Consider the following 24406-nt stretch of genomic DNA (forward strand, 5'->3'; position numbering starts at 1 on the left):
AGATATAGGTAGATAGACACAGATTTAGACATTTTTAAATTTAAATTTTAGAGATTTTTAAATTAAGAATTTTATTTTTAAAAGTATATACATACTTTTAAATTTTTATTAATATCAAATTTTAAAGTATATATATACTTTTAAAATTGTATTTAAATTAAAATTTTATTTTTAAAGGTGTATATATATATATATATATCCTGGGTGGCTTAGTGGTTGAGCTTCTGCCTTTGGCTCAGGTCCTGATCCTGGGATGAGTCCTGCATTAGGCTCCCTGACGGTATCCTGCCTCTCTCTGTGTCCCTCATGAATAAATAAAGTCTTTTTTTAAAAAAGCATAAATACATACATACATACATACACACACACACATATGTATGTGTATATTGTAAATTTGTTTTGTTTTTTTCATTTCACTGAGGTTCAAGTCTGGTTAATGGACTATTTTAAGTGGTAGCAGTCCCATAGATAGGGGAAAACAAAAGAGGCCAGGAACTTTACTGCAGCGGGCTGTTGAGTAGAAGCATGAAGCCTGCCATTTTCCTACTATGACCCCTAGATTAAAAAAAAAAAAAAAAAAAAAAAAAGCCCTCTGTCTTTCTAGTTTCCTTATAATCTCTCAGACTCAGCACCAGGACCAGCAGCCTACGAGTTCAGCTTCTTCGTGGTCTCTTGGGAGTCAGAGAACCTCAGTAAATTTATACAGATCTTCTAAGGTCTAGGCTCTTTTCAGAAATCCTACTTTCAAGTCCTCACACCTGGGCTCTGACATTATTTGCTACATTCTTATCTATTCCATAAGGAAGGAGATGGAGAGATACCCAATATCAGGTTTCTAAACCAGTGCTCTGAGCTCAAGGTTCCTTTCCATAAGTTCCAGTTCTCTGGTGTAGGAGAAGCAGACATCAGAATAGGAAATAGAAGAGCTCATTACACATTTCTCGCATGATCCACATCTAACTTTAGTAGAGAGCTACTGCTCTTTTCTGTGAATGACCTTATGAAATGGGAGATCCATTCACTTTCTTTTATAAGAAAAAGCCCTGCTTTTTCAAAGTATTGCCAACCTTAGCATGGAGAAGACATGTGTCTAAGATGAAAGGTCTTAAGGATTAGTGTTCTTAATTAGAAAAAAAAAAGACAGTTGTTTGAAACAAAACTCTGGGTTCCACTTCCCTTTCAAAATAAGTTCAGAAAAGCTCAAAATGCAGGAGACCGATCACACATCTGAGATCCTCTGATACACAATAGTTTAGTCTCAAAGCACATTTAAAAAATGAGATTAGGGATCCCTCGGTGGCTCAGGGGTTTAGCGCCTGCCTTCTGCCCAGGGCATGATCCTGGAGTCCCAGGATCGAGTCCCACATCAGGCTTCCTGCGTGGACCCTGCTTCTCTCTCTGCCTGTGTCTCTGACTCTCTCTCTCTCTCTTTCTCTGTGTGTGTGTGTCTCTCACGAATAAATAAATAAAACCTTAAAAAAAAAATGAGACTATAGGGATGCCTGAGTGGCTCAGTGGTTTGAGTGTCTGCCTTCGGCCCAGGTTGTGATCTTGGACTCCCAGGATCCAGTCCCACATAGGGCTCCCTGCATGGAACCTGCTTCACTCTCTGCCTGTGTCTCTGCCTTTCTCTGTGTCTCTCATGAATAAATAAATAAATACATAATAAATTAATTAATAAAAAAGAGACTATAGGGGCTTCTGGGTGGTGCAGTGGGCTGTGTCTCTTGATTTGGCTCAGGTCATGGTATCAGGGTTGTGATCTCAAGGTCTGAGATCAAGCCGCATGCAGAGCCCCCATCAGGCTCCGTTCCCTGAGCAGTCTGTTAGAGATTCTCTTTCCCTTTCCCTTTGCCCTTCCTGATTTAAACTAGAACTATTTAACCATATTAAAATATACATCTTACAGATTAGAAAACTGGGGGTTAAAGACTGAATATCTTGCCCAACATCACCTAATGGGTAACACAGCAGGTTTTATTTTTTAAAAAATTTTTATAATGTATCTTTTTTTTTTTAAAGATTTTATTTATTTATTCATGAGAGACACACAGAGAGAGAGGCAGAGACACAGGCAGAGGGAGAAGCAGGCTCCATGCAGGGAGCCCGATGTGGGACTTGATCCCAGGACTCCAGGATCACACCCTGGGCGGAAGGCAGGTGCCAAACCGCTGAGCCACCCAGGGATTCCCCACAGGTTTTAAAGTCAGCTCTGTTAGCAAAATCCAAGCCTTTAAACACTGCCCTATAGCCCCTGGATGTGTAAGTCAGGGAGGGATCCACACAGTGATTTGCAAAATGTGATCTTGGGAGTCACAGAAATCCAGGTGTTCATTTCCTAGTGGAGGCCAGAGGGGTAGGCCCTGACCACCTGCTTCTGCTAATCCTTGAACATATTGACATATATAACTTTCTATGTGCCAGGGACCGGTTTAAGCATTTCGAGGACACCAACTCAGTTAATTCTCACAACAAGCCTGTAAAATAGTTACTATTATTATGCCTATTTTAAAGATGGCACAAAAAGGGTGTTATTCAGCCAAGATCACATCATGAGTGGGTGGTATAGTCAGAACAGGATCCGACCGAGTCCACTGCTTCTAAAGACCACCCTACAAAGCGTTCCTTACCTAACACTTGAATCTTACTGATCCAGCCTAAGTTTGAGGAAAAGTGCTTTAAAGAAATGAAAAACATTTTCCTAAGGGAACACTGAAGGAGATAAGAGAAGAGCGGGTGGCGAGATCTCTTTCCGAGGCCTTTCCCGCGGCGCCGCCTCGGTCCCACCTTCTTTCTCCTCTCTGCTGGAGTCTCCAGAGAAGCCCGGGACTTGGCAAGGGACGAGGGACGAGGAAAGCGCGGCCGCCACAGCGTCCGCAGGAGCCAAGCCGGGGCCTGGGGACCCGGAATGTGCAAGGTCCTCTTCGTGGCTGCGCGGCTCCAACCTCGAGTTTAGGGACAATGCTGGGGCCGGAGACCGCGGGGCGTCTATTCCGCCGGAGGCGCGGGACAGCGGGCGCAAGCATCCTTCGTCCCCAGAGACGTGACAGCAAGGGTTTCCCCAGATTCCTACGGGGGGGGGGGTCGGGGGGGTCCCCACTCGGGGGTTCTGAGGGTCCCAGAATTCTCCGAGGCCAGCCCTTATTGCTCTGAATCCCCAGCCCTGCCCCCTTCCCAGGGGCTCTAAAAGCACCAGGAGGTAGTGGAAGGGGAAGTGGGCGGGGGGTTGGGGTGACCGGGTGATGGGCACTGAGGGGGGCACTTGCGATGAGCACTGGGTGTTATGCTATATGTCAAATTGAACTCCAATTAAAAAAAAAAACTCCAGAAAATAAAAAATAAAAGCACCTAGAATAGTCCTGTTTCGTTAGCCTCGGGGGCGAGCGCGGAGAGGCAGGTCTCCTGCGCACCAAGGCGGGGGGCAGAGGGCCGAGCTGCGCCCCGAACCTTCTGGCCAATCAGGAGCCACGTTCCCCGGCGCTCGCCTTTCCCGCCCCGCCCCCGTCTCCATGGAAACGCTGAGTGTCTACCCCGAGGCCCGGGGCTTCCGTTTCGGTCTTGCGGGGCTGCGGCCATTGTTTGGGTAGACGGGCCGTCTCGGCGGGTCCCGGTCCCCCCCGAGGCTCCATAGGTGACGCGGACTCTCGGGAGCGCCGAGCCAGGAGCGGACAAGGGCGGGGAGAGCTGTGATCGAAGGAAGAGGCAGAAAAGGGAGGGTGAGGGGCCGAGAAGCGGCTCCGGCTTAGAAATCCCGAAGACACCAGTGTAGGTGGGTCTCTCACAGCCGCCCTCCCCGAGTTAAATCCGAACTGGGGCAGGGGAGAGGAGGACAGAGGCAGCTTGGAGCCCGGGGCCGGGTGCTCGGGCTGGGAAGTGCTGGGGCGGAGCTGGGGGCGGGGGCCTGGACGTGGACCCGAGGCCTCGCGTGTCGTCGCCGCGGGAGCAGAGGCCGCGCACAGCCACGGCCGGACGCGGGCGGAGCCGGCTCCTGCAGAACCGTCCGTGTGTCCGAGTCCAGGAACACTCGGCAGCGCGTGGCGCGACGGGGAGCCCAAACCCATGCTGCTCTCGAAACGCCCATGAATCTCTCTCGCTCTCTCTTGCTCCCCGGAGGGCTCTTAACTGTCTATCATTTTCCCCAGGGACCTGTGATCACCAAGGCAGGACCGGGGTAGCAAAGGCTCATGCCCCCATTTTACAGGTGAGGAAAGTGAGGTCCCGGGGAAGTCTAGAAGTTTGGCGGTTTTCAAAGTTCTACAACTGGTAATGGGGTTGAGGCTGATCAGGTCCTGGGAACGCTGGATCTGGGATCCTTCTATAAGATTCTAGGTACTCTGATAGTAAACCCGGTATTTCTGTTGTAATACGAACAGAAGAGCAATGGAATTATCTTTCTGCTTTACTGATTGAACAAAATAAGGAAAGGACTTTTAGCGAGAAGCTAAGTGTCTCATTTTTGTTATTTTACTATGCTTGTTAATAATTAACTAGGAAAGCCTTGAAACTCAGGCTAAATTACGTAGAGAGCATCTGCATCCCTGCAGGGACTGTGGGATCAAATTCTGTTTTCATGCCCAAACTAGAATTGTACCTTTGAAGATTTAAAGGTTCAGAAATAAAGTCCAGGGTGGCCATTCTCATAACTCTCCATTCTGGCCCTTGAAAGGGAATAGAAATGTTCTTGGGTTCTTTCTGGCCTCTCTCTAGGAGGCTTAGTGGTCACACCCAGTTAGTATGTGGGTACTGTAGTGAGTTTGAGAATTGCAAGGCCTGCCCAGTCTTTGATTCCTCCTTTGTTCTCCCTCAGCTCAGATTTCTCAAAACTCTACCCTTCCCCAAAAAGAGGAGCATAAAAGAGGAAGGAATGTTCACTATTTTCCTCATAGTTTGATCCCAGGTGAGTAGGATTGTCTTTTCTCACTTATAAAATGCCCCTCAATTCTCTGAGTGGTGGGAGTAGAGGAAGTGGGAGTGGGGATGGACAGACCAGATAGAATAGAAAATGTTCCTCACTTGCCTGAGAAACTTCCAAGCCTCCTATGCAGCATTTCCCTGCCTCCCACCCAGTGTCTTTTCCCATCATTTACTCATTTATTCAGCCAATCATTCAGGTCTGCTGTATAATTTGTACTTTTCTTAATGCTCTGAGAAAGGAAATAAAAGAATGTCTTTCCTTAACATTGGGGAGATAAACCATATGAGATGAATAATAATTCCTTAAAGTGTCAGAATGAGTGACACTCAAAAAACAAGAACAGGAGCTCAGGTCTTAAAAATCATGAATAGGAAGATACTCTTCTAGAGAGGAAGGACCATCCTTTTGTCTCAGGCAGAAGTTGAGGGAAAAATAAGAAAACTGAGCTAATTACTATAGAGCATGTAAGTGTGCAAGTATAAGGTGAGGCCACATTGTGGGAGGCCATTCATGTTTAATTGGTCACTTATTCTTGTGCACCATTCAGTCCCCTGCACATCAGCCAGAGGCAGGCATTACTGACACATCCACTTACTTTAAGGCTTTTATCTAATATTTGATATACATACATATATTCACTAGTCTGTATAGACACTAATATGTTTACATATACACATATATACAAATATAGGCACATAGGTAATCTAACATACATATATGTAGAGAGATGAGTATATATAAAAAATGTGAACACAGTAAGTAGGCTCTACGAGGGCAGAGAACATTTCCAGTACATAGAACTATGCCTAGTATGTACTAAGCCCTCCTTGAATATTTGTTTGAATGTATGGATAGGTGTTACATGTATAATTTTTTCATTGTTAAATATATATTACATATAAATATAATTAACTTTTCCAAATATTTTTTGGTAGTATGGGTTTTAATGACTATATAATATTCCATTCCAAGTATGTATCATTCCATTCTAGGTACATGGGCTTTAATCTAGGTATATAGGTTTGGCCAATGGCTAGTCAGATGTTCCAGCATCATTAATTATATAAACCATCTTATCCCCACAGATTTGATAATATCTTTATCATGTTTAGAGTTCATTGCTATAGGGGCACTTGGGTGGCTCTGTGGTTGAGCGGCTGCCTTTGGCTCAGGTTGTGGTCCTGGAGTCGAGTCCTATACCAGCTTCCCATAGTGAGCCTGCTTCTCCCTCTGTCTCTGTCTCTGTCTCTGATGAATAAATAAATAAAATCTTAAAAAAAGAAAAAGAATTCACTGCTCTCTTTGAGTCTATTTCCAAATTTCTGTTCTTTTCTATTGATGTTCTCTATTCCTGCGTCAAACTCATGGTGTTATAATTACAGAGTTGCAGAGTTTTATTTTTTATTTTTATTTTTTGCAGAGTTTTAATATGCCACTTAGGTTAGTCACCTCTCATCTCTTTTAAACACTTTTCCTTTTTCTCACAAAAGTACTTAAAATCATGAAAGTACTTAAAATCAGTTCTCATACCTTCCCTCAAACCTGTTAGTGTCATTGAAAACGTAGATAAGTTTACTGAAAACAAAATTATATTTATTTCTCCTACCTAAGATTAAGGAGTATTTTCTAAATTCAAAAGCTACATTTATCTACGTTCTCAGCATTTTTATTGAGTTCATAGGAATTCATATTTAATTGCTATTGTAAATGTCATTAAAAAATTGTCTTATTTACTTGAGACAGAGACAGCGAACACGGGTGTGGGGGCAGAGGGAGAAGCAGACTCCCCACTGAGGCTGGAGCCTTGTGCAGGGCTCCATCCCAGGCCCCTGAGATTATGACCTGAGCGGAAGGCAGCAGCTTAGCTGACTGAGCCACCTAGGCACCCCCATTAATTTTTTTAAAATACCTTTTAATGATTACATGTCTGAACTTTCTAAATTATGTAATTGTATTTTACATGGTTAATTAATTTGAACTTATGATGCATTACGTGCATGCAAAAAATATATTAAAATATATATGTGTAATTTAAAATAACATGAACACTCACTATCTAGACCAGCAAATATTTTTAAAAGCCCCCTTGCTGACCCCACAATTTCATTCCCTCTTTCTCTAGAGAGGCACCTGCTATCTTAAATGTTGTGTTTATTATTCCTTAGTTTTATATAAATGGAATCACTGTATATATTCTCCTGTGAGTGGCTTCTTTAGTATAATGTTAATTTTTATAGTGCATCCATGTTGATTTATGTAGCTATAGTTTTTTTCACTGCTGTGTACTGTTTCACAGAATGACAAACAACTTATTTATCCATCCTACCGTTGTTGGGCTTTTTGTATTGCTTCCAGTCTTTTGCTCTTACAGCAGTTATACTGAAAATGTTTTTGTACATATCTTCTGGTATGCATGTGTAAGTTTCTCTAGGGTATAAACCTAGTTAGTATTGGAATTTCTGGGACATTGACTTTCCTTGTAATTACTAATGATTTTCAGTTGATTTTCTTGGGTTTCCCATATACAATCATACCCTCTGTAATTACCTACTTGTATTATCATCAGTGGTTTAAAAATAATGAATTTGAAGTATCTTTGTTGAGTTCCAGTCTTTTTTTTTTTTTTTAAGATTTTGTTTATTTATTCATGAGAGACACAGAGAGAGAGAGAGAGAGAGAGAGAGGCAGAGACCTAGGCAGAGAGAGAAGCAGGCTCCATGCACGGAGCCCGATGTGGGACTCGATCCTGGGACTCCAGGATCACGCCCTGGGCTGAAGGCAGACACTCAACTGCTGAGCCACCCAGGCGTCCCTGTTTGTAATTTTATTTTATTTTATTTTATTTTATTATTTTATTTTATTTTATTTTTTTAAAGAAATCTTATTTTATATTTCACTATTCTTTTCTTTTTTTATTATTTATTTATGATAGTCACAGAGAGAGAGAGAGAGGCAGAGACATAGGCAGAGGGAGAAGCAGGCTCCATGCACCAGGAGCCCGATGTGGGATTCGATCCCGGGTCTCCAGGATGGCGCCCTGGGCCAAAGGCAGGCGCCGAACCGCTGCGCCACCCAGGGATCCCTGTTTGTAATTTTAAATGAAGGACCCATATTGCATTTTAAGAAGTACCTTTTTGGCCGTGATTAAAATATATGACTTTTCTTATTTGACATTATTATGACAGTTTATAGTTAATAGATTTCTTTCTTTGGACCTTTCTTTACCTTTTGGAATAAACCACTATTCCATCATGCTATAATGTGTTTTGCTATTATAGCAGATTGCATCTGCATTTTCCAAAGTTGGCCACACCTATAACATATCTGACTTCTTATTTTACAATGTGATGTATACTCTTCCCTCCAAAAAGCAGGATTTGCGTACCCTCTTCTCAAATCTGGCTGGGGCATATGATCACCTCAACCAGTGGAGTACAGTAGAAGTAGATGCTATGTGACTTCCAAACTAAGTCATAGATAGGATGTAGCTTTTGATTGCCTCTATATTGAGAGGTAGCCCAGGCCACATGACCAAGTGCAAAGAAACTGAGACCTTCCATCAACAACCAGCCTGCCAGCCATGTGAGTGAGCCACCCTGAAAGTGAATCCTCCAGCCCAATCAAGCCTTTAGGTGACTGCTTCTCTAGTCCACTACTCAACAATCTTGTGAGATCTGAGCCAGAACTGCCCAGCCTGGCCATTCCTGAATTTCTGACCCAGAGAAGTTGTGAAAGATAATAATCATTGTCATGTGAAGCCACGTACATTTTGGAGTAATTAGTTCTGTGGCAGTTATGTTATAAATATAGATGTTGCCAGATTTTATTGGCCTTATATTTTCCTTTATTTAGTCTTGAAATTTATATCAGTATTCATTAGTAACAGTGTAGAACTATAGTTTTCTGACTTTTATTGTCTCAGTGTTTTCCTGAATGTTTTAAAAATTTCATAGTTTTTCTATATGTTTGGAAGAATTTAGTAACTCCAAATCTGTTCCTTGAAAATTTGAAAGAATTTACGTGAGAAAACTTTTGGGTCAGTTATTTTTGAAGGTTATAGTTCTTTGACAACTTGAGCAATTTCTTTCATGGTAACTGATCTGTTTAGACTTTTTTCTCTTTAGGACATATTGCACAGTTTTCTAGGAAAAAATATACTTCCTTTTAAGATTTATTTTTATTTATTTATTTATTTTTTTTTAATTTTTATTTATTTATGATAGTCACAGAGAGAGAGAGAGAGAGAGAGAGAGAGAGAGGCAGAGATACAGGCAGAGGGAGAAGCAGGCTCTATGCACCGGGAGCCCAATGTGGGATTCGATCCCGGGTCTCCAGGATCGCGCCCTGGGCCAAAGGCAGGCGCCAAACCGCTGCGCCACCCGGGGATCCCTTAAGATTTATTTTTAAAGAGCTGTGGAAAGTGCCCACCTAACATTAAGTTAAATTTTTATCTGTTGCCATTTCCCCAGTATCAATTCTAACTTTTTTTCGATTCATGCTCACTACTTTTTTTCCCCTTTGGTTAGCCAGCTGGTAATTTATCTAATTTATTGTTAATATTTTTCTTCCAAAAACCAGTTCTTGGATTTGTTTCACAATGGTAAATGTTTTCAACTCCACCATTTTCTTTTACTTACTCTATAGCTTCCACCTCCCCTTTCAAAAAAAAATTATTTGAGAAAAAGAGAGTAAGCATAAGCAGGGGGAGAGGCAGAGGGAGAGGGAGGAGAAGCAGGCTCCTCGCTGAGCAGGAAGCCTGATGATGTGGGGCTCCATTCCAGACCCCAGGATCATGACCTGAGAAGAAGGCAGATACTTAACCAACTTAGCCACCCAGGCGTGCCCTTAGCGTTTAATCCACCGAAGTGTCCACATTGTGTATGATACTAAGTGGAATCCGTTTTTATTTTTTTATACAGTTAATCACTTTTCACAGCACCACATAGTAAATAATCCATACTTTTCTTTTATTTTTAATGCCATCTTTATTGTTGTGTTGTCATATATAAACAAGCACAGTCTGAGTTTTCCATGCTGTGTTTTTTTTTTTTTTTTTTAGGATTTTATTTATTTATTCATGAGAGACAGAGAGAGAGAGAGGCAGAGACACAGGCAGAGGGAGAAGCAGGCTCCATGCAAGGAGCCTGGCATGGGACTCGATCCCGGGTCTCCAGGACCATGCCCTGGGCTGAATGTGGCACTAAACCGCTGAGCCACTGGGGCTACCCCCTTCCATGCTGTTTTACTGGTCTATTTGTCAATTGTGATTTTATTGTGGTTTGGTGGTATGTCACTATCTGATAGGACAAGTCTTCCTGCTTGGTTTACTTAAATTTTTATATTATATCCTTCTTTTCCTTCCCTGTAAGTTTTAGGGGGAAAAGTATATTGTGTTCCTCAAAAAAAAAAAAAATCCAGCTGGAAATTTGACTGGAGGTATACTGAATTTAATTCAACCCATTAAAAAACATGGAAGTATGCTTCTCCTTTTATTTAGGCTGCATCTTTCTGTTTATTGGAATTTAAAAGTTGTCTTCAAAAAGTTCTTTATATCCTTGGTTAAGATAGTATTTTTCATATTTGTTTTTTTTTTAAGATTTTATTTATTTATTCATGAGAGACACAGAGAGGCAGAGGGAGAAGCAGGATCCCTGTGGGGGTGCCCAATGTGGGATTCAATCCCAAGGGATCACGACCTGAGCCAAAGGCAGACGCTCAACCACTGAGCCATCCAGGCACCCCTGTTTTGCTTTTTGTGAATGGTATCCTCTGTATTCTAGTCGGTGATTGCTGATACAGTTATGCGTTATTATATCTGGTAATTTTGCTAAGCTCTATGTTTAGTTTATGGTTTATCTCTGTACTCTTGATTTTTCTAGGTAGATTGCTATAACATGCAGAAAGTACATTTTTTATTTTTAGTTCTAATCCTTATGCCTCTTGTTTCATTTTCTTATAGTATTTGTCAGCATTGTTGAAAGCAATGGTGATGGTAGTCATTCTTATATAACTTGTTTACCATAATAAAAGGAACACAAAAAATTTGTCTATTCAGCTTAATGCTTATGTAGGTTTCTAATATGTAAACTTTACTGAATGAGGAAAGTTTGTTTTTATTCCTACTTTGCTAAAAGTATTTTTAAAGACCATATAAAGGTGGTGAATATTATGAACTTTATCATCTGATTTTTCTCATTAGTGAATTAAGGTTTTCTTCTGTAGTTTATTAACACTGTGAATTATGTGAATAGATTTTCTCATGCTTAACTGTCCTTTCTTCCTGTAATAAACCATGCTTGATCATGATGTATATTTTTACTATATTTCTGAATTTAATTAGCTAATATTTTATTTAGGACTTTTATAGATTTATAAAATTTACAAATGGGATTATAATTTCATGTTTTTGTATTGTGTTTATTTGGTCTTGGGAGTCAAGATTATACTAGCCACATAATGAGCTAGCAATTTTCACTTTCTATTTTCTATTTTTTAAAATATTTTATTTATTTATTCATGAGAGATACAGAGAGAGAGAGGCGCAGAGACACAGGCAGAAGGAGAAGCAGGCTCCATGCAGGGAGCCTGATGTGGGACTCAATCCCAGGACTCCAGGATCATGCCCTGGGCCAAAGGCAGGCACTAAACCGATGAGCCACCCAGGGACCCCCTACTTTCTATTTTTTATAAAAAAGTTTAACTGTAATGGTAATTAACTGCTAATAGAATGTATGCTAGAACAATAACATTTATTACATAGTAAATTATACATAGCAGCTTAAAATAACAGACATTATATCACTCAATTTCTAAGGGTCAGGAAGCTCAGAGCAGCATAGTTGTGTGGTTCTGGCTCAGGGTCTGTCATGAGACTACAGTCAAACTGTCAGCGGGACTGCAGCCATTTGAAGGCTTCACTGGGGCTGGAGGATCCTCTGCTAAGATGGTTCACTCATGTTGCTGTTGGCAGGAGGCCTCATTTCTCACTGAGGACAGAAGGCCTCAGTTCCTGGCCATGTGGCCGCTTCACAGGGCTCCTTAGTATTCTCACCACATGGAAGGTAGCTTCTCCCAGAGTGAATGATCTAAGAAAAAGGGCAGAAAGGAAGCTGCAGTGCCTTTAAGAGCTAGTCTTGAGGGACGCCTCGGTGGCTCAGTGGTTGAGTGTGTCTGCCTTTGGCTCAGGTCGTGATCCCCGGGTCCTGGGATCGAGTTCTGCATCAGGTTCCCTGCAGGGTCCCTGCTCCCTCTGCTTATGTATCTGCCTCTCTATATCTCTCATGAAGAAACAAAATAAAATCTTAGAAAATGCGCCAGTCTTGAAAGTTGTACACCATTACTTCTTTCCCTTACATTTTTTTATATAATATTCATCAGAAGTGAGTTCTTAAGTCCAGCCCATGCTCAAGGGGTGGGGAACTGGCTATACATCTTGAAGGGAAGGGAATCAAATAATTTGTGGACATATCTTAAAACCACCACAAATAAGATAGACCTATATGTACTGAAATGTGAAGCTGTACATTATATATTATGTGAAAAATGCAAACCAGAATTATCACATCTTTGTTAAAAAATGCAGTGGGGTATGTATGCATGCTTTTGTGTATGCATGAAAACATGTCAGAAAGGGCACAGTAAAAACTATCTTGATTATCTCTCAAGGTATTTGGGGAGGATGGCTTTTAGTTTTTATTGATATTAATTCAGAATTATTTAAAAGTTTTATGGATTTATTTTCAGTAAGAGCAATTAGACTCAATCTTTAGTATATATATTTTAAGATTTATTTATTTATTTTAGAATGAGCACGCACGAGCAAGGGGAGGGATAGAGAGAGAGAGAGAGAATCTTCAAGCAGACTTCCTGCTGAGTGTGTAGCCTGATATGGGGCTCAATCCCAGGACCCTGAGATCACGACCTGAACTGAAATTAAGAGTCTGCCACTTAACTGACTGAGCCCTCTAGTATAATTTTTTAAAGAAATTCTTACTTTTTTTTCTTTTAGGAATTCTTGAATATTTTAAAAAGTAACAAAGCCAATAACAACAGGCTGAGTTTTATTTTTCTGTGCTTTTTACTAAGAAACCAAGGAGTTATTTTCTGACTGCAGTTTTCAGTCCTGTAGTCTTGGGCTTCTGAGCATCCCAATTTTTTCTTATATTTTCACTTGTATGTATTAAAATAGACTTATTGTACTTTAAGTTTTTAACATTTGTTTTATAAACATTTAAAAATAAACACTGAATTTTCTCATTCTTGAGTTCTTACTTGTGGTTAATATTTCATTGTTTAGGCATGGATTTTCATGTGGTTTATATGGAAAGCAATACCTAGGAGGTATATTTTGAATCCTTAAATATTTCATTACATCCTCCTTTTGTCCTTTTGTTAACACAAAAAGGATGTAAATGGAAATCTTGATTTAGGGCAGCCCCGGTGGCGCAGCAGTTTAGCGAGGCCTGCAGCCTAGGGTGTGATCCTGGAGACCCTGGATCTAGTCCCACATCAGGCTGTGCATGGAGCCTGCTTCTCCCTCTGTCTGTGTCTCTGCCTCTCTCTCTTTGTGTCTCTAAGAATAAATAAATAAATAATCTTTAAAAAAAAGGAAATCTTGATTTAGAACCCTTCACCAAGTTGTTTTTTACTTCTCTTGACTTCAACTTAGCAGGTAGTCCTGTGTTTAAAAACCATTATTTTTTAACTGCATTACCTTGTACAAGTTACTTAATCTTGCTAAATGTTGGTTTCCTTATTCCTTTAGTGTTGATAATTATACCTTAAGGATTGTTGTGATAGAAATAACAGCCCTTTTCACATAACTTCTTGATAATATTTAACTGCTATGATTATGATTTGATGGTCATGATATTCTAGTTTTCCTCCATGAAAAGTACCTATTTCCTTTATTCGTAGTATTTACTAAACATTTTTAATTAAACTTTAGAATTGAGAATATATCATCAAAGAAATGAAATTTATTTGTCACATAATCAACTTATGAGCTGTTTTCTTCACTAAAAAAGGTATTTTTAGGCAGTATGAATACATACATTTTTCTTCTAAAACTGCATGATAATAAAAAACTAAAAAATATATGAACCTGCAATGATGAAGTAAAGAAAGAACCATCAGCAAATAAGAAATTTCAATAAAAAATATGGAAAAGGTGCCTGGGTGACTCAGTTGGTTGGGTGTCTGGCTCTTGATTTCAGCTCAGGTCATGATCTTGAGGTGCTGGGATCAAGTTCCACCTCAGGCTCCATAGTCAGTCCGGAGTCTGCTCTGGATTCTCTCTCTTTGTCTCCCTCTACCCTGCCCGGGACTAGGTGCATGTTTGCTGGCTCTTTAAATCAATCAATCAATCAATCAATCAATCAATCAAATCTTAAAAAAGCTTGGAAGGGAACAGGAAGAACAGTGTTAAGAGCCACACAGGGCTAGACACATTACATCCTGGAATGCTCCCAAGGAGAATAAGCACAAGAAGGATTTGATGAGCCCTGTGAACTTTGGGAAGCTGAGGATGCATCCGTACCATTGGAGGCAAAGGGCCAGTCAAAAAAGAGGATCCTAAAATATTTCCAAAGAGGAAAGAAAAAGTTGCCTGCAAAGGAATTAAAGTTAAAAAAAAAACAATAGAAGAATTAGAAACAATAATGAAGACTTATGAACAGTGAAGCAGTTCTGATAAAATTCCTTTTGCTCTAGAATTTAATACCCAACTACTTGTGAGTGATGATAAGGACTTCGAGCATACAGTGTAACCATGCTTGGAGATTCTCCTTTAAATCAAAGGTATCCTAAAAAAAACCTTGCCTGTTTCTCACCTTTTGCTTTTCCAGTGGCCATGGAGTTAACATTCATAGCTTGATTGAACTCATTTGGATGTATACCTCCCAATTAATGGAGTAAATCACAAAAAGAAGTCTATGATCTTGAAAATAGAGCACTAAAAAAATAAATAAATAAAAAAGAAAATAGAGCACTAAAGAATAGCCAGCCCAGATTGAAGCAGGAATATGACCATTTCCAGAATATAAAGGGTTGAGGGGTCAATTGACTTAATCTTTTTCAACCATTATCTACTAATTTTTAAAATTGGGATAATAGTGTCTACAAGAGATGGTTGCTGTGAGGACTACTTGAAATATATGTAAAGTCCTTAGCCTAGTGGTCAGCAGAAAGATTCTATATAAATGTTTCTTATGACAGATGGGCTTCAGTGACTGGATACATTATTTATCCAACCGTATTATTATGTCTCTGCTTGTTTTTCTTCATTACTGAAGTTCTTTCTTTTTTGATTTTGTCACTTATATTACCTGTTAAATGGCTGTTTCTTTACCCATCTTCTCACTTAGATCTCTTCTTCCTGGAAAACCTGATCTTTGACCAGATGGCAGTAACATTTGAAGATGTGACTGTTATTTTTACTTGGGAGGAGTGGAAGTTCCTGGATTCTTCTCAAAAAAAGCTCTACAGAGAGGTCATGTGGGAGAACTACACAAATGTCATGTCAGTAGGTAAAGTTATCCCAGCTCTTAAGTAACAGAATTTGTTTCTTCTGGGACCACTTTTATTGAGTATTTTGGTTCTTTATCTAGGTATTGTATTGAGATAGGAGAAATATGACCCTAAGAAATTGGGTCATAGATGACAGAAGATAGAGTGAGACATCTCCCCTAAGACACCTAGGCTATGTAATTAATAGGTGTTTGTGATTTTTATTATTTTTTTAAATTTTATTTATTTATTATGAGAGACACACAGAGAGAAAGAAAGAGAGAAAGAGAGAGGGAGAGCGAGCGAGCCAGAGACATAGGCAGAGGGAGAAGCATGGAGCCTGATGTGGGACTCGATCCTGGGACTCCAGGATCACGTCCTGAGCCAGAAGGCAGATGTTTAACCGCTGAGCCACCCAGGCGTCCCAGATTTTTATTCTTTTTTTTGAAAGATTGTATTTATTCATGACAGAGAGAGAGAGAGGCAGAGACATGAGCAGAGGGAGAAGCAGACTCCCTGCAAGGAGCCCAATGCAGTACTCAATCCCAGGACCCTGGGATCATACCCTCAGCTGAAGGCAGACCTCAGCTACTGAGCCACCCAGGTGCCCCTGTGATTTTTATTCTTAATTATTTTCTGGATTATACTTAAAATACAAATCTCCATATATAATCAATTTTGTGTGGTCCTAAATTTGTTCTCTCTTCATATATTTGTACAAGTTAGCATTTGCTATATAACAAACTACCCCAAACTTAGTGACTTAAAACAAACATTATTTTTCATGATTCTAATTGGTTAGATGGATCTTCTATCACAGAACGATCTGATTGGTGCTGGATGGTCTCAGATGAGGCTGGACAGTGACTTACATGTCTGGCAGTTGGTCATTATCAGTGGGGATAATGGGGATGTGTTGTTGACCATACATCCCTCTTCTTCTTTTTTTTTTTTAATGATTTCATTTATTTATTCATAAAAGAGAGAGAGAGAGAGAGAGAGGTGCAGAGACACAGGCAGAGGGAGAAGCAGCCTTCATGTAGGAAACCTGATGTGGGACTCAATCCCGGGACTCCAGGATCACGCCCTGGGCCGAAGGCAGGCACCAAACCACTGAGCCACCCAGGGATCCCCATATATCCTTCTTCAAGCAGCCTAGCCCAGGCTTTTTTTTTTTTACATGGTAGTGGTCATAGGATTTTCAAAACTAGCAAGAGAGAGGGCAAGGCCCAATACACAAGCACTTTCAAGTCTCTACTGGTATCACTTTTGCTGTTGTCCCAGTAAACAAAGTAAGCTGTATAGCCAAGCTAAAGTCAGCATGGAGGGGGTACCAAAGGTACAGAGTTAATGCAGCCATTTTTTCACACAATCTGTCATGCTCTGCTAGAACAGAAAAATAGAAACAGTATGTTATTTCTTATCATAATGCCCCAAATACAGTAATCTGATGCAGGACTCAATCCCGGGACTCCAGGATCACGCCTTGGGCTGAAAGCAGGTGCTAAACTGCTGAGCCACCCAGGGATCCCAAATCTTAGTTTTTAAGGTGATTTCCACAAAGCAGTCGGCCTTACTTGTTTATTTATAACAATAGTTTGTAAGTAGTAGATGGCTTAAGATATATCTATGGAATGACTAAGTGAATGAATGAACAAACACATGAATTTCAGACATACGAAGCAACCTAAGTCATAATTCTTTCCCACTCTCACGCACACATATATTCCCATAAATCTGGAATTCACAGATTGAGATACTTGGAAATTTTTTAAAACCACTTTCATCTCACCAGTGGATTATGTGCTTATTCTTTTAGGAAACTGGAAAGAGAACTACAAATTCCAAGAAGAAAAATTCAGATATTTAGAACATGAAAATCTTCCCTGGTGGCAAGGCTGGAGGAATGCCAGCACTCAGATATATGAGAATAGAAACTATGTGGCAACTGTCCAAGGAATAAATTCCAAAGACCTAAAGCAACAAGACCTTTCCCACCATCAAGAATGGTTAATACTCTCCACACAAGTACCAGGGTATGGGAACTATGAACTGACTTTTGAAGACAAAAGTGCCAGGAACTTAAAATATACAAAGCTTATACCTTGGCAGTCCTTAGAAACAAAACATAACCCTCAAGACTATGCTAGAGAAATCTACATGAATGAATCACATGGTTTTCAAGGAAGCAGATGCCATTTTGACATATCTAGGAAAAATCTCTCTGTGGAAAAAGAACAGAAGCTCATAGTTCAGCATTCTTATGTCCCAACAGTGGAAGCCCTTCCGGAGTACACCGGGGAGCTATGTCAACATGACCTACTGAAAAACTCTATGGAAGAGGAATACTGTAGATGTAATATATGTAAAGAAATTTATTATTGGAACTCACAGTGTGTTCTCCACAAAAGAAATCAACTTGGAGAAAAGTTCTATCAATGCTCTATCAGCACAGCATGTTTCTCTCCAAGATCAGATCTATCCAGACATCCAAGAATTCACATAGGAAAGAAGCTGTATGGATGTGATCAAGTTGATGATAACTTCACTCAGAGCTTAGGTGTTCACTTTCATCAGAGAGTCTGCCCAGGGGAGGTTTCTTATATATGCCACGTGTGTGGTAACAGCTTCAGTCAGATCTCTAGTCTTCACAATCATCAAAGAATCCATACAGAAGAGAAACTTTATAAATTTGAATGTAATAAGGACCTCAGTCGAAATTCTTTACTCCATATTCACCAGAGACTTCACATAGGAGAGAAGCCTTTTAAATGTGATCAGTGTGGTAAGAGTTTTAGTCGGAGTTCAGTACTTCATGTTCATCAGAGAGTCCACACAGGAGAGAAACCATATAAGTGTGATGAATGTGGTAAGGGCTTCAGTCAGAGCTCAAATCTTCGAATTCATCAGTTAGTCCACACAGGAGAGAAGTCCTATAAATGTGATGACTGTGGTAAGGGCTTTACCCAGCGCTCAAATCTCCAGATTCATCAGAGAGTACATACAGGAGAGAAGCCTTATAAATGTGATGACTGTGGGAAGGACTTTAGTCACAGCTCTGATCTTCGTATTCATCAGAGGGTCCATACTGGGGAGAAACCCTATACTTGTCATGAATGTGGGAAGGGCTTCAGCAAGAGTTCGAAGCTTCACACTCATCAAAGAGTCCATACTGGAGAGAAACCCTATAAATGTGAACAGTGTGGTAAGGGATTCAGTCAGCGTTCGCACCTTCTCATTCATCAGAGAGTTCACACAGGAGAAAAACCCTATAAATGTGAGGACTGTGGAAAGGGCTTTAGTCACAGCTCTAATCTTCACATTCATCAGAGGGTCCACACAGGAGAGAAGCCTTATCAATGCACTAAGTGTGGCAAGGGTTTCAGTCATAGCTCGGCTCTTCGAATTCATCAGAGAGTCCACACAGGAGAAAAACCTCATAAATGCCATGAGTATTATAAGAGATTTGATCACAGTTCACATATTCACAATAATCACCCACGAGAAACCTTATAATTACATTAATTTAGTTAACCACTTTAATCAAAGCTTAACCTTAAGCCCAATAAATGCTGCTGGGAAGAAAATTCTATAAATAACCCGAATAATCCCAAGCAACATTTATAGTTTCCCCTAACTCCCACTAAGAATCATTTACTTCAAGAAGAAATCCTTAGGATGCCTATATATTTAAAATGAAAGTGTATTTACTTTTTCTATTCTATTATACCTGTCCATTATAAAATATATGAAGGATTCAAGGAGAAAACTCTTCATCCTGTTTTATTCTAGTCTTTTTTGTGCATTTTCATGTACATTGAAATCATACTGTGTATTCAACCCTGTATTTTCATTGACTTCAAAACATTTACTTACATTTTGTTTTGAACGGAAATTGGTTAGCTATCTATGAAACAGCATTCTGACTCCTTTGTAAAGTCCCCAGAAAGCCACAGGGACAAAACACACAAAACTTGAAACTCAGACTGGTAGATAACCTCTTGCTCAAATGTGGAAGAATTAACTATAGGGCCAGTACAATTCGATTGGTTAGGACACAGGAAAGCACTGCATGACCCTTTATCTAAGATAGGATGTCTTAAGAGATGTTATCTCTGTCAACCAGAAGAGTCAGGAAGCATTCTTTTGCAGGGGTCCTGCACTTTTACGTTACCACGGTCAATTCTCACATCCCCCTCTCCAGGTTTCCACATTGATTCATAGGTTCAGATACCATGTAACAAGAAGTACAATATTTAATATCTGTGTGAAAGATGTCAGTAAAAGCTGATAGAAGTGAATCTTCAGGAAACTAAAGATAGTCCAACTGTTCAAAATTAAGAGATTTAAGCAGTAGACTGACTTATTCTCAGCAGAACAGAGTGGTAATGAGAAATAGCTGCTGGAAGCAGAAGTGAATGCAGGGCTATGTGCAAAACTGAATTAATAAGCTAAGGATGTTAGGAGAGAGAATGTGGCCATTGTAAAATGGAGCAGAGTCAGCAGGAATACACCAGTCCTAACTACTGGTAATATAAATATGCTTAGACATCATTACCCAAGAGAAACTAAATTAAGTGGACGTGTTCAGGGAAATAACAAGGAATTGCAGCACCAAAGAAAGAACACCACTGTGAAGAGGTAAAACCTGATAGCCCTGAAAATTAGCTATTTCAGTCTCCTGAAGGAATTTTCAAAAAATTGGTGTCCTAAGTGGCATGACAGAAAACCTGAAATCAGTAAAACTAGAGTAGAAATCTGTAAGTACAGAAGAGCCTCTAAAATGAAAAGAGAAATAATGAAGGACTACAGGGAAATTTAAAATGGATCAAAGTAAAAGGCAGTAAGAGCAGAATTGACACTGCAGAATATCAAACACTAGTGAATATACTTCAGAAGATCTTCAGTGCATACACAAAGGATAATGAGATGGAAACAATGAGACAGGACGGAGTGTAAAGAATGGAGATGCAATGTAGGAATTAAAGGTGTTTCTAAGGAAGATAAAACAGAATAGAATCAGTGATCAAAGAAATTAAGACATTTTACCTGCGCTAAACGTACATATGGCTTACTAGATTTTAGGCAAAACCAAATAAAAATCATGCTTAGAAACAGAGAAAAAAGAACAATTGAAAGCATGCAGAAAGAAAAATTCTGGTTTCTACAAAGAGAGTGGAAAGAGAGAATGGATAAAGAACTCCAACAGTAAATGTCAAAAGACAGCTGAACGACACCTTTAGAATTGTGAGATTAAAAAACCTATTATCACTTTTGGTATTTTTTAAAATTAAATTGTCATTGTTTAAATTATGCAAGCACCAAGTTAGATAAGAAAACAAAGTATCATACATGTTCCTTTCTCAAAGGGAGGTCAAGAATGTGGCCATTAAATGTGCCTAAAACTGGTAATGAACACTAAAATCAGTTAAACACGGAGTTAAGTCAGAATAATTGTTAATTTGTTTATAAAATGTCAAAAATTTTAAATAGCTGTGCAAGAAAATATTTAATATATGAATAAAAGCAGATAATATATAAATGCCTGAGTGGGAGACTAGGGTTGTCGGATAAAATACAGGACACCTTGTTCAGATTTCATATATACAATGAATAATTTTTTAGTATAAGTATATCCCAAATATTGCATGGGACTTGCACCAAGAAGTTATTTGCTTATATGGTATTCAAATTTAATTAGGCAACCTATGTTTTTATTTGGAAATCCAGCAACCCTATGGGGGTAAGAAGAGCAAAAGAAAATGTGCTACATTTCTGATCTTAAATAGCAGGGACTCTACATCTTCTTTAACAGTTAAAATTGAAGAAATAAAGATGTAAAATATATATACATATATATTTTTACAAGTTAGAAATTGCAACTAATAGAACTGAAGCACATATACTTTTCAAAACAGGGGAGAAAATAAAAACAAATATTTGGTCCCTTTATTAGCCAAAGAGAGAAAAAAATTAAAGCAAAATGATACTGGTCAGTAACTATCCATTATTAATTGATTGTTCAATATTGACTTACTGATTAATTTTATTGATCTAAAAGACTAGGCAAAGGTTTATTAGACAAACATAAGGGAGTACCTACAATACGTCTTTAAAAGTGAATTAAAATGAACTAATTAAACCCATAAGGTGAGTAAAAATAAACCAGTAGTTTCCTGAATTCTTGCTGTAATCAGAAAATATAACAGGTGGGAAAAAGTATAGTTTGTAATAACACTAAAATTTTTTTCCTTTAAAAAAGAATAAAGATGTAGAATGAAAATAATGAAAAAATCTGAGGAAAATAAAAAAGGACTTGCATAAAGAAGTCTTCTAAATTTTTTAGAGGAAATGTTCCTAAGTTAATCTATAGGTTTATTTGAAATTTCATCAAAACCCCAATGAGGGATCCCTGGGTGGCGCAGCAGTTTGGCGCCTGCCTTTGGCCCAGGGCGCGATTCTGGAGACCCGGGATCGAATCCCACATCAGGCTCCCGGTGCATGGAGCCTGCTTCTCCCTCCGCCTGTGTCTCTGCCTCTCTCTCTCTCTCTGTGACTATCATAAATAAATAAATAAATAAATAAAAACAAAAAAAAAAAAACAAAAAAAAAAACCCCCAATGAGATTTGAAATTAAAAAAAAAAAAAACTAAAATCTTATAAGAAAAACACACTGGAGAAGATCAAAGATAATTTATAAGATTAATGAGATTGCCCTAAAATAAGATGATATAATTGAAGCTAAAATGGAGACCTTCATTATACATATGAAAAAAATGTTAAGAATGCTCAGTCAGCAAGTCACTTAGAAACAGACCAGTATATGGATTACATATGTATATATGAATTTAGTATATATGCATATATACTTTACATATTATATAGATCCATGAGTAGGAGAAGGATTATTCAGTAAATGGTGCTAAGAAAATGATTTACCTCTGGTGAAAAATAATATTAGACTTTCATCTCGTGACCCACATCATATATATATATATATTGATCTAATACAGACTGATTAAAGTTTTCAGGCAGAATTTCATTAACCTCCATGTTGTTTCATGAAGGCTGGTACATTAGAAATAACACTACAAATTTAACCGCATTTTTATCTGCTTTTCAAGATTAGCATAAGATTTCTTTTTTAAAAAGGGTTGTGCTGCTTTAACATAAATGTTTAAAATTCACCAAAGTCGGTTTTTATATGGTTGAAAACACACATATGCATTTTTTTGAGAATTAGATAAAATGGAAGAACTCAGAAAAAATACCTAAGAATTTGGGACACATAAGGTTTTTTAAACTGTAGGTAAAAACATGGAAATCAGGCAATAGGAAAAATATTTGCCATGGCTATGACAGGTAAGAACTTTTATAAATTAAAATGGAAGACTGGATATCTACTAAAAATTGGCAAAAGACATCAGCAGATTAAAGCAATGAAATCCCACTTACATTAACAATTATAATAGCTATTTTCAGTGAATAGAGAGTGATCAATGCTTACACACTACTTACAATGAGGGTAAATTGATAGATTTTGGACTTATGATTTGGCTAATCATAAGCCTCAAAAGTCTTGATATTCTTTCCTACAGTGATTTCATGTCTAGACATATATCTTTTGGAAATAGATTACACATTTTAGAGCATTTCTATTTCCAAAAAAGAGATGCCTGCTAAAGTTATCTAATTGAAAAAAGAGCTATATAACATTCATGTTTTAGAACTTGCACTAGAAAGCCGTTAGACAAAGCCACTCTTTCAAAAACTTCTCTTTCACTAGCCTCTATTCTCTCTACCTGCTGACCTCCTTACTTACTCTACAGGTCCTTACTTTGCAGGTCTGTAATTGCCACCATATCCATGAATATATGTTTTTTAATTCTATTGCCTGCCACAACTTGTAACTTCCTTCTGGGTCTCTGTTCAGATTTCTGAGTGGGGGAAGATGATTGGCTCAATTTTCATTACTACCTCTACATAAGCCTTTGAAGCCAGGCTAAACCATAGGCTCCTGGGAAGCCTTTGAATTGGCTAGCTTTGTATCAGATGTTCACTCTGGTCTCTTCAGACATGCCCAGGAATAGGATAAGGCATATAACACGGCCCTTTTAGGCTGATGTTCCAAAAGGTTTCCCCAGAAAGTGGCAGGTTTAAGGATTCTGAACTACATTAGACCCACAAAGATAAATATTCAAGATATTTATTGAGGTTATTCTTTATGCTGTGCTCCCCTCCCCCAAATAGGGGAAAGGTCAAATAAATTATGATGCACCTGTATGTGTAATATTATGCAGTCATTTAAAATTATATTTTCTAAGACTATTGTAATGATAATGTACCTACAGTGTTAAGTACAAGATAAAGAACTGTATATGGGGTAAGATTCTATTTATATATTTATATAGATAGTCTCATGGGGGAAAATTGCATATATATATATAAATATATACACACAAAAAATGTTATTAGTGGATCTATTTGATAGAATGGATTGTGGCTATCTTTATGTTATTCATACTTTTCTGTATTTTTTATATTTTTATTAGTGCTTTATTTTCATAAAAAATAAAATCACATTTTTACATACAACTTATTTAAAATGTTAATGGTTAATATTCCATTGTGTTACGGTACCATAATGCTTATCTGTATATCAGGGATTTGGACTTTTCATTTTTATATCATGTATTTAACTGCCATAAATGTCATGTCTGAAGTTTTTGATTATTCTTGTCAACTTTTGTAATTTTCTATGTTCAATTACTGAAATACAGGTCACAGAGTGTAATTTGTACAAAGAAATAATAGTGGGATGCCTGGGTGGCTCAGTGGTTGAGCGTCTGCCTTTGGCTCAGGGCATGATCCCAGAGTCCCAGGATTGAGTACTGCATCAAGTTTCCTGCAAGGAGCCTGCTTCAGCCTGTGTCTCTGCCTCTCTCTCTCTCCTTCTGTGTGTCTCATGAATAAATAAAATCTTAA

General features: G+C 38.7%; 1 protein-coding gene across 5 annotated transcripts; it reads left to right on the top strand.

Moving 5' to 3' along the window:
- Positions 1-3535: 3535 nt before the first annotated feature.
- ZNF214 (zinc finger protein 214) lies at positions 3536-19195 on the top strand. 5 transcript variants are annotated; one of them, XM_041729665.1, is made up of 5 exons: positions 3536-3769; positions 4143-4201; positions 4808-4897; positions 15280-15441; positions 17241-19195. In XM_041729665.1, the coding sequence occupies exons 4-5, from the start codon at positions 15315-15317 to the stop codon at positions 18935-18937; spliced, it is 1824 nt and encodes a 607-aa protein (XP_041585599.1). In that variant the 5' UTR covers positions 3536-3769; positions 4143-4201; positions 4808-4897; positions 15280-15314; the 3' UTR covers positions 18938-19195. The 5 variants fall into 5 exon arrangements, with proteins under 5 accessions (XP_041585599.1, XP_041585601.1, XP_041585602.1 ...); XM_041729667.1 differs by having other exon boundaries at positions 4813-4897; XM_041729668.1 differs by lacking the exon at positions 4808-4897.
- Positions 19196-24406: the final 5211 nt, after the last annotated feature.

This window comes from Vulpes lagopus, chromosome 15, assembly GCF_018345385.1.
Source record: "Vulpes lagopus strain Blue_001 chromosome 15, ASM1834538v1, whole genome shotgun sequence".
NCBI classification, from domain to species: Eukaryota; Metazoa; Chordata; class Mammalia; order Carnivora; family Canidae; genus Vulpes; species Vulpes lagopus.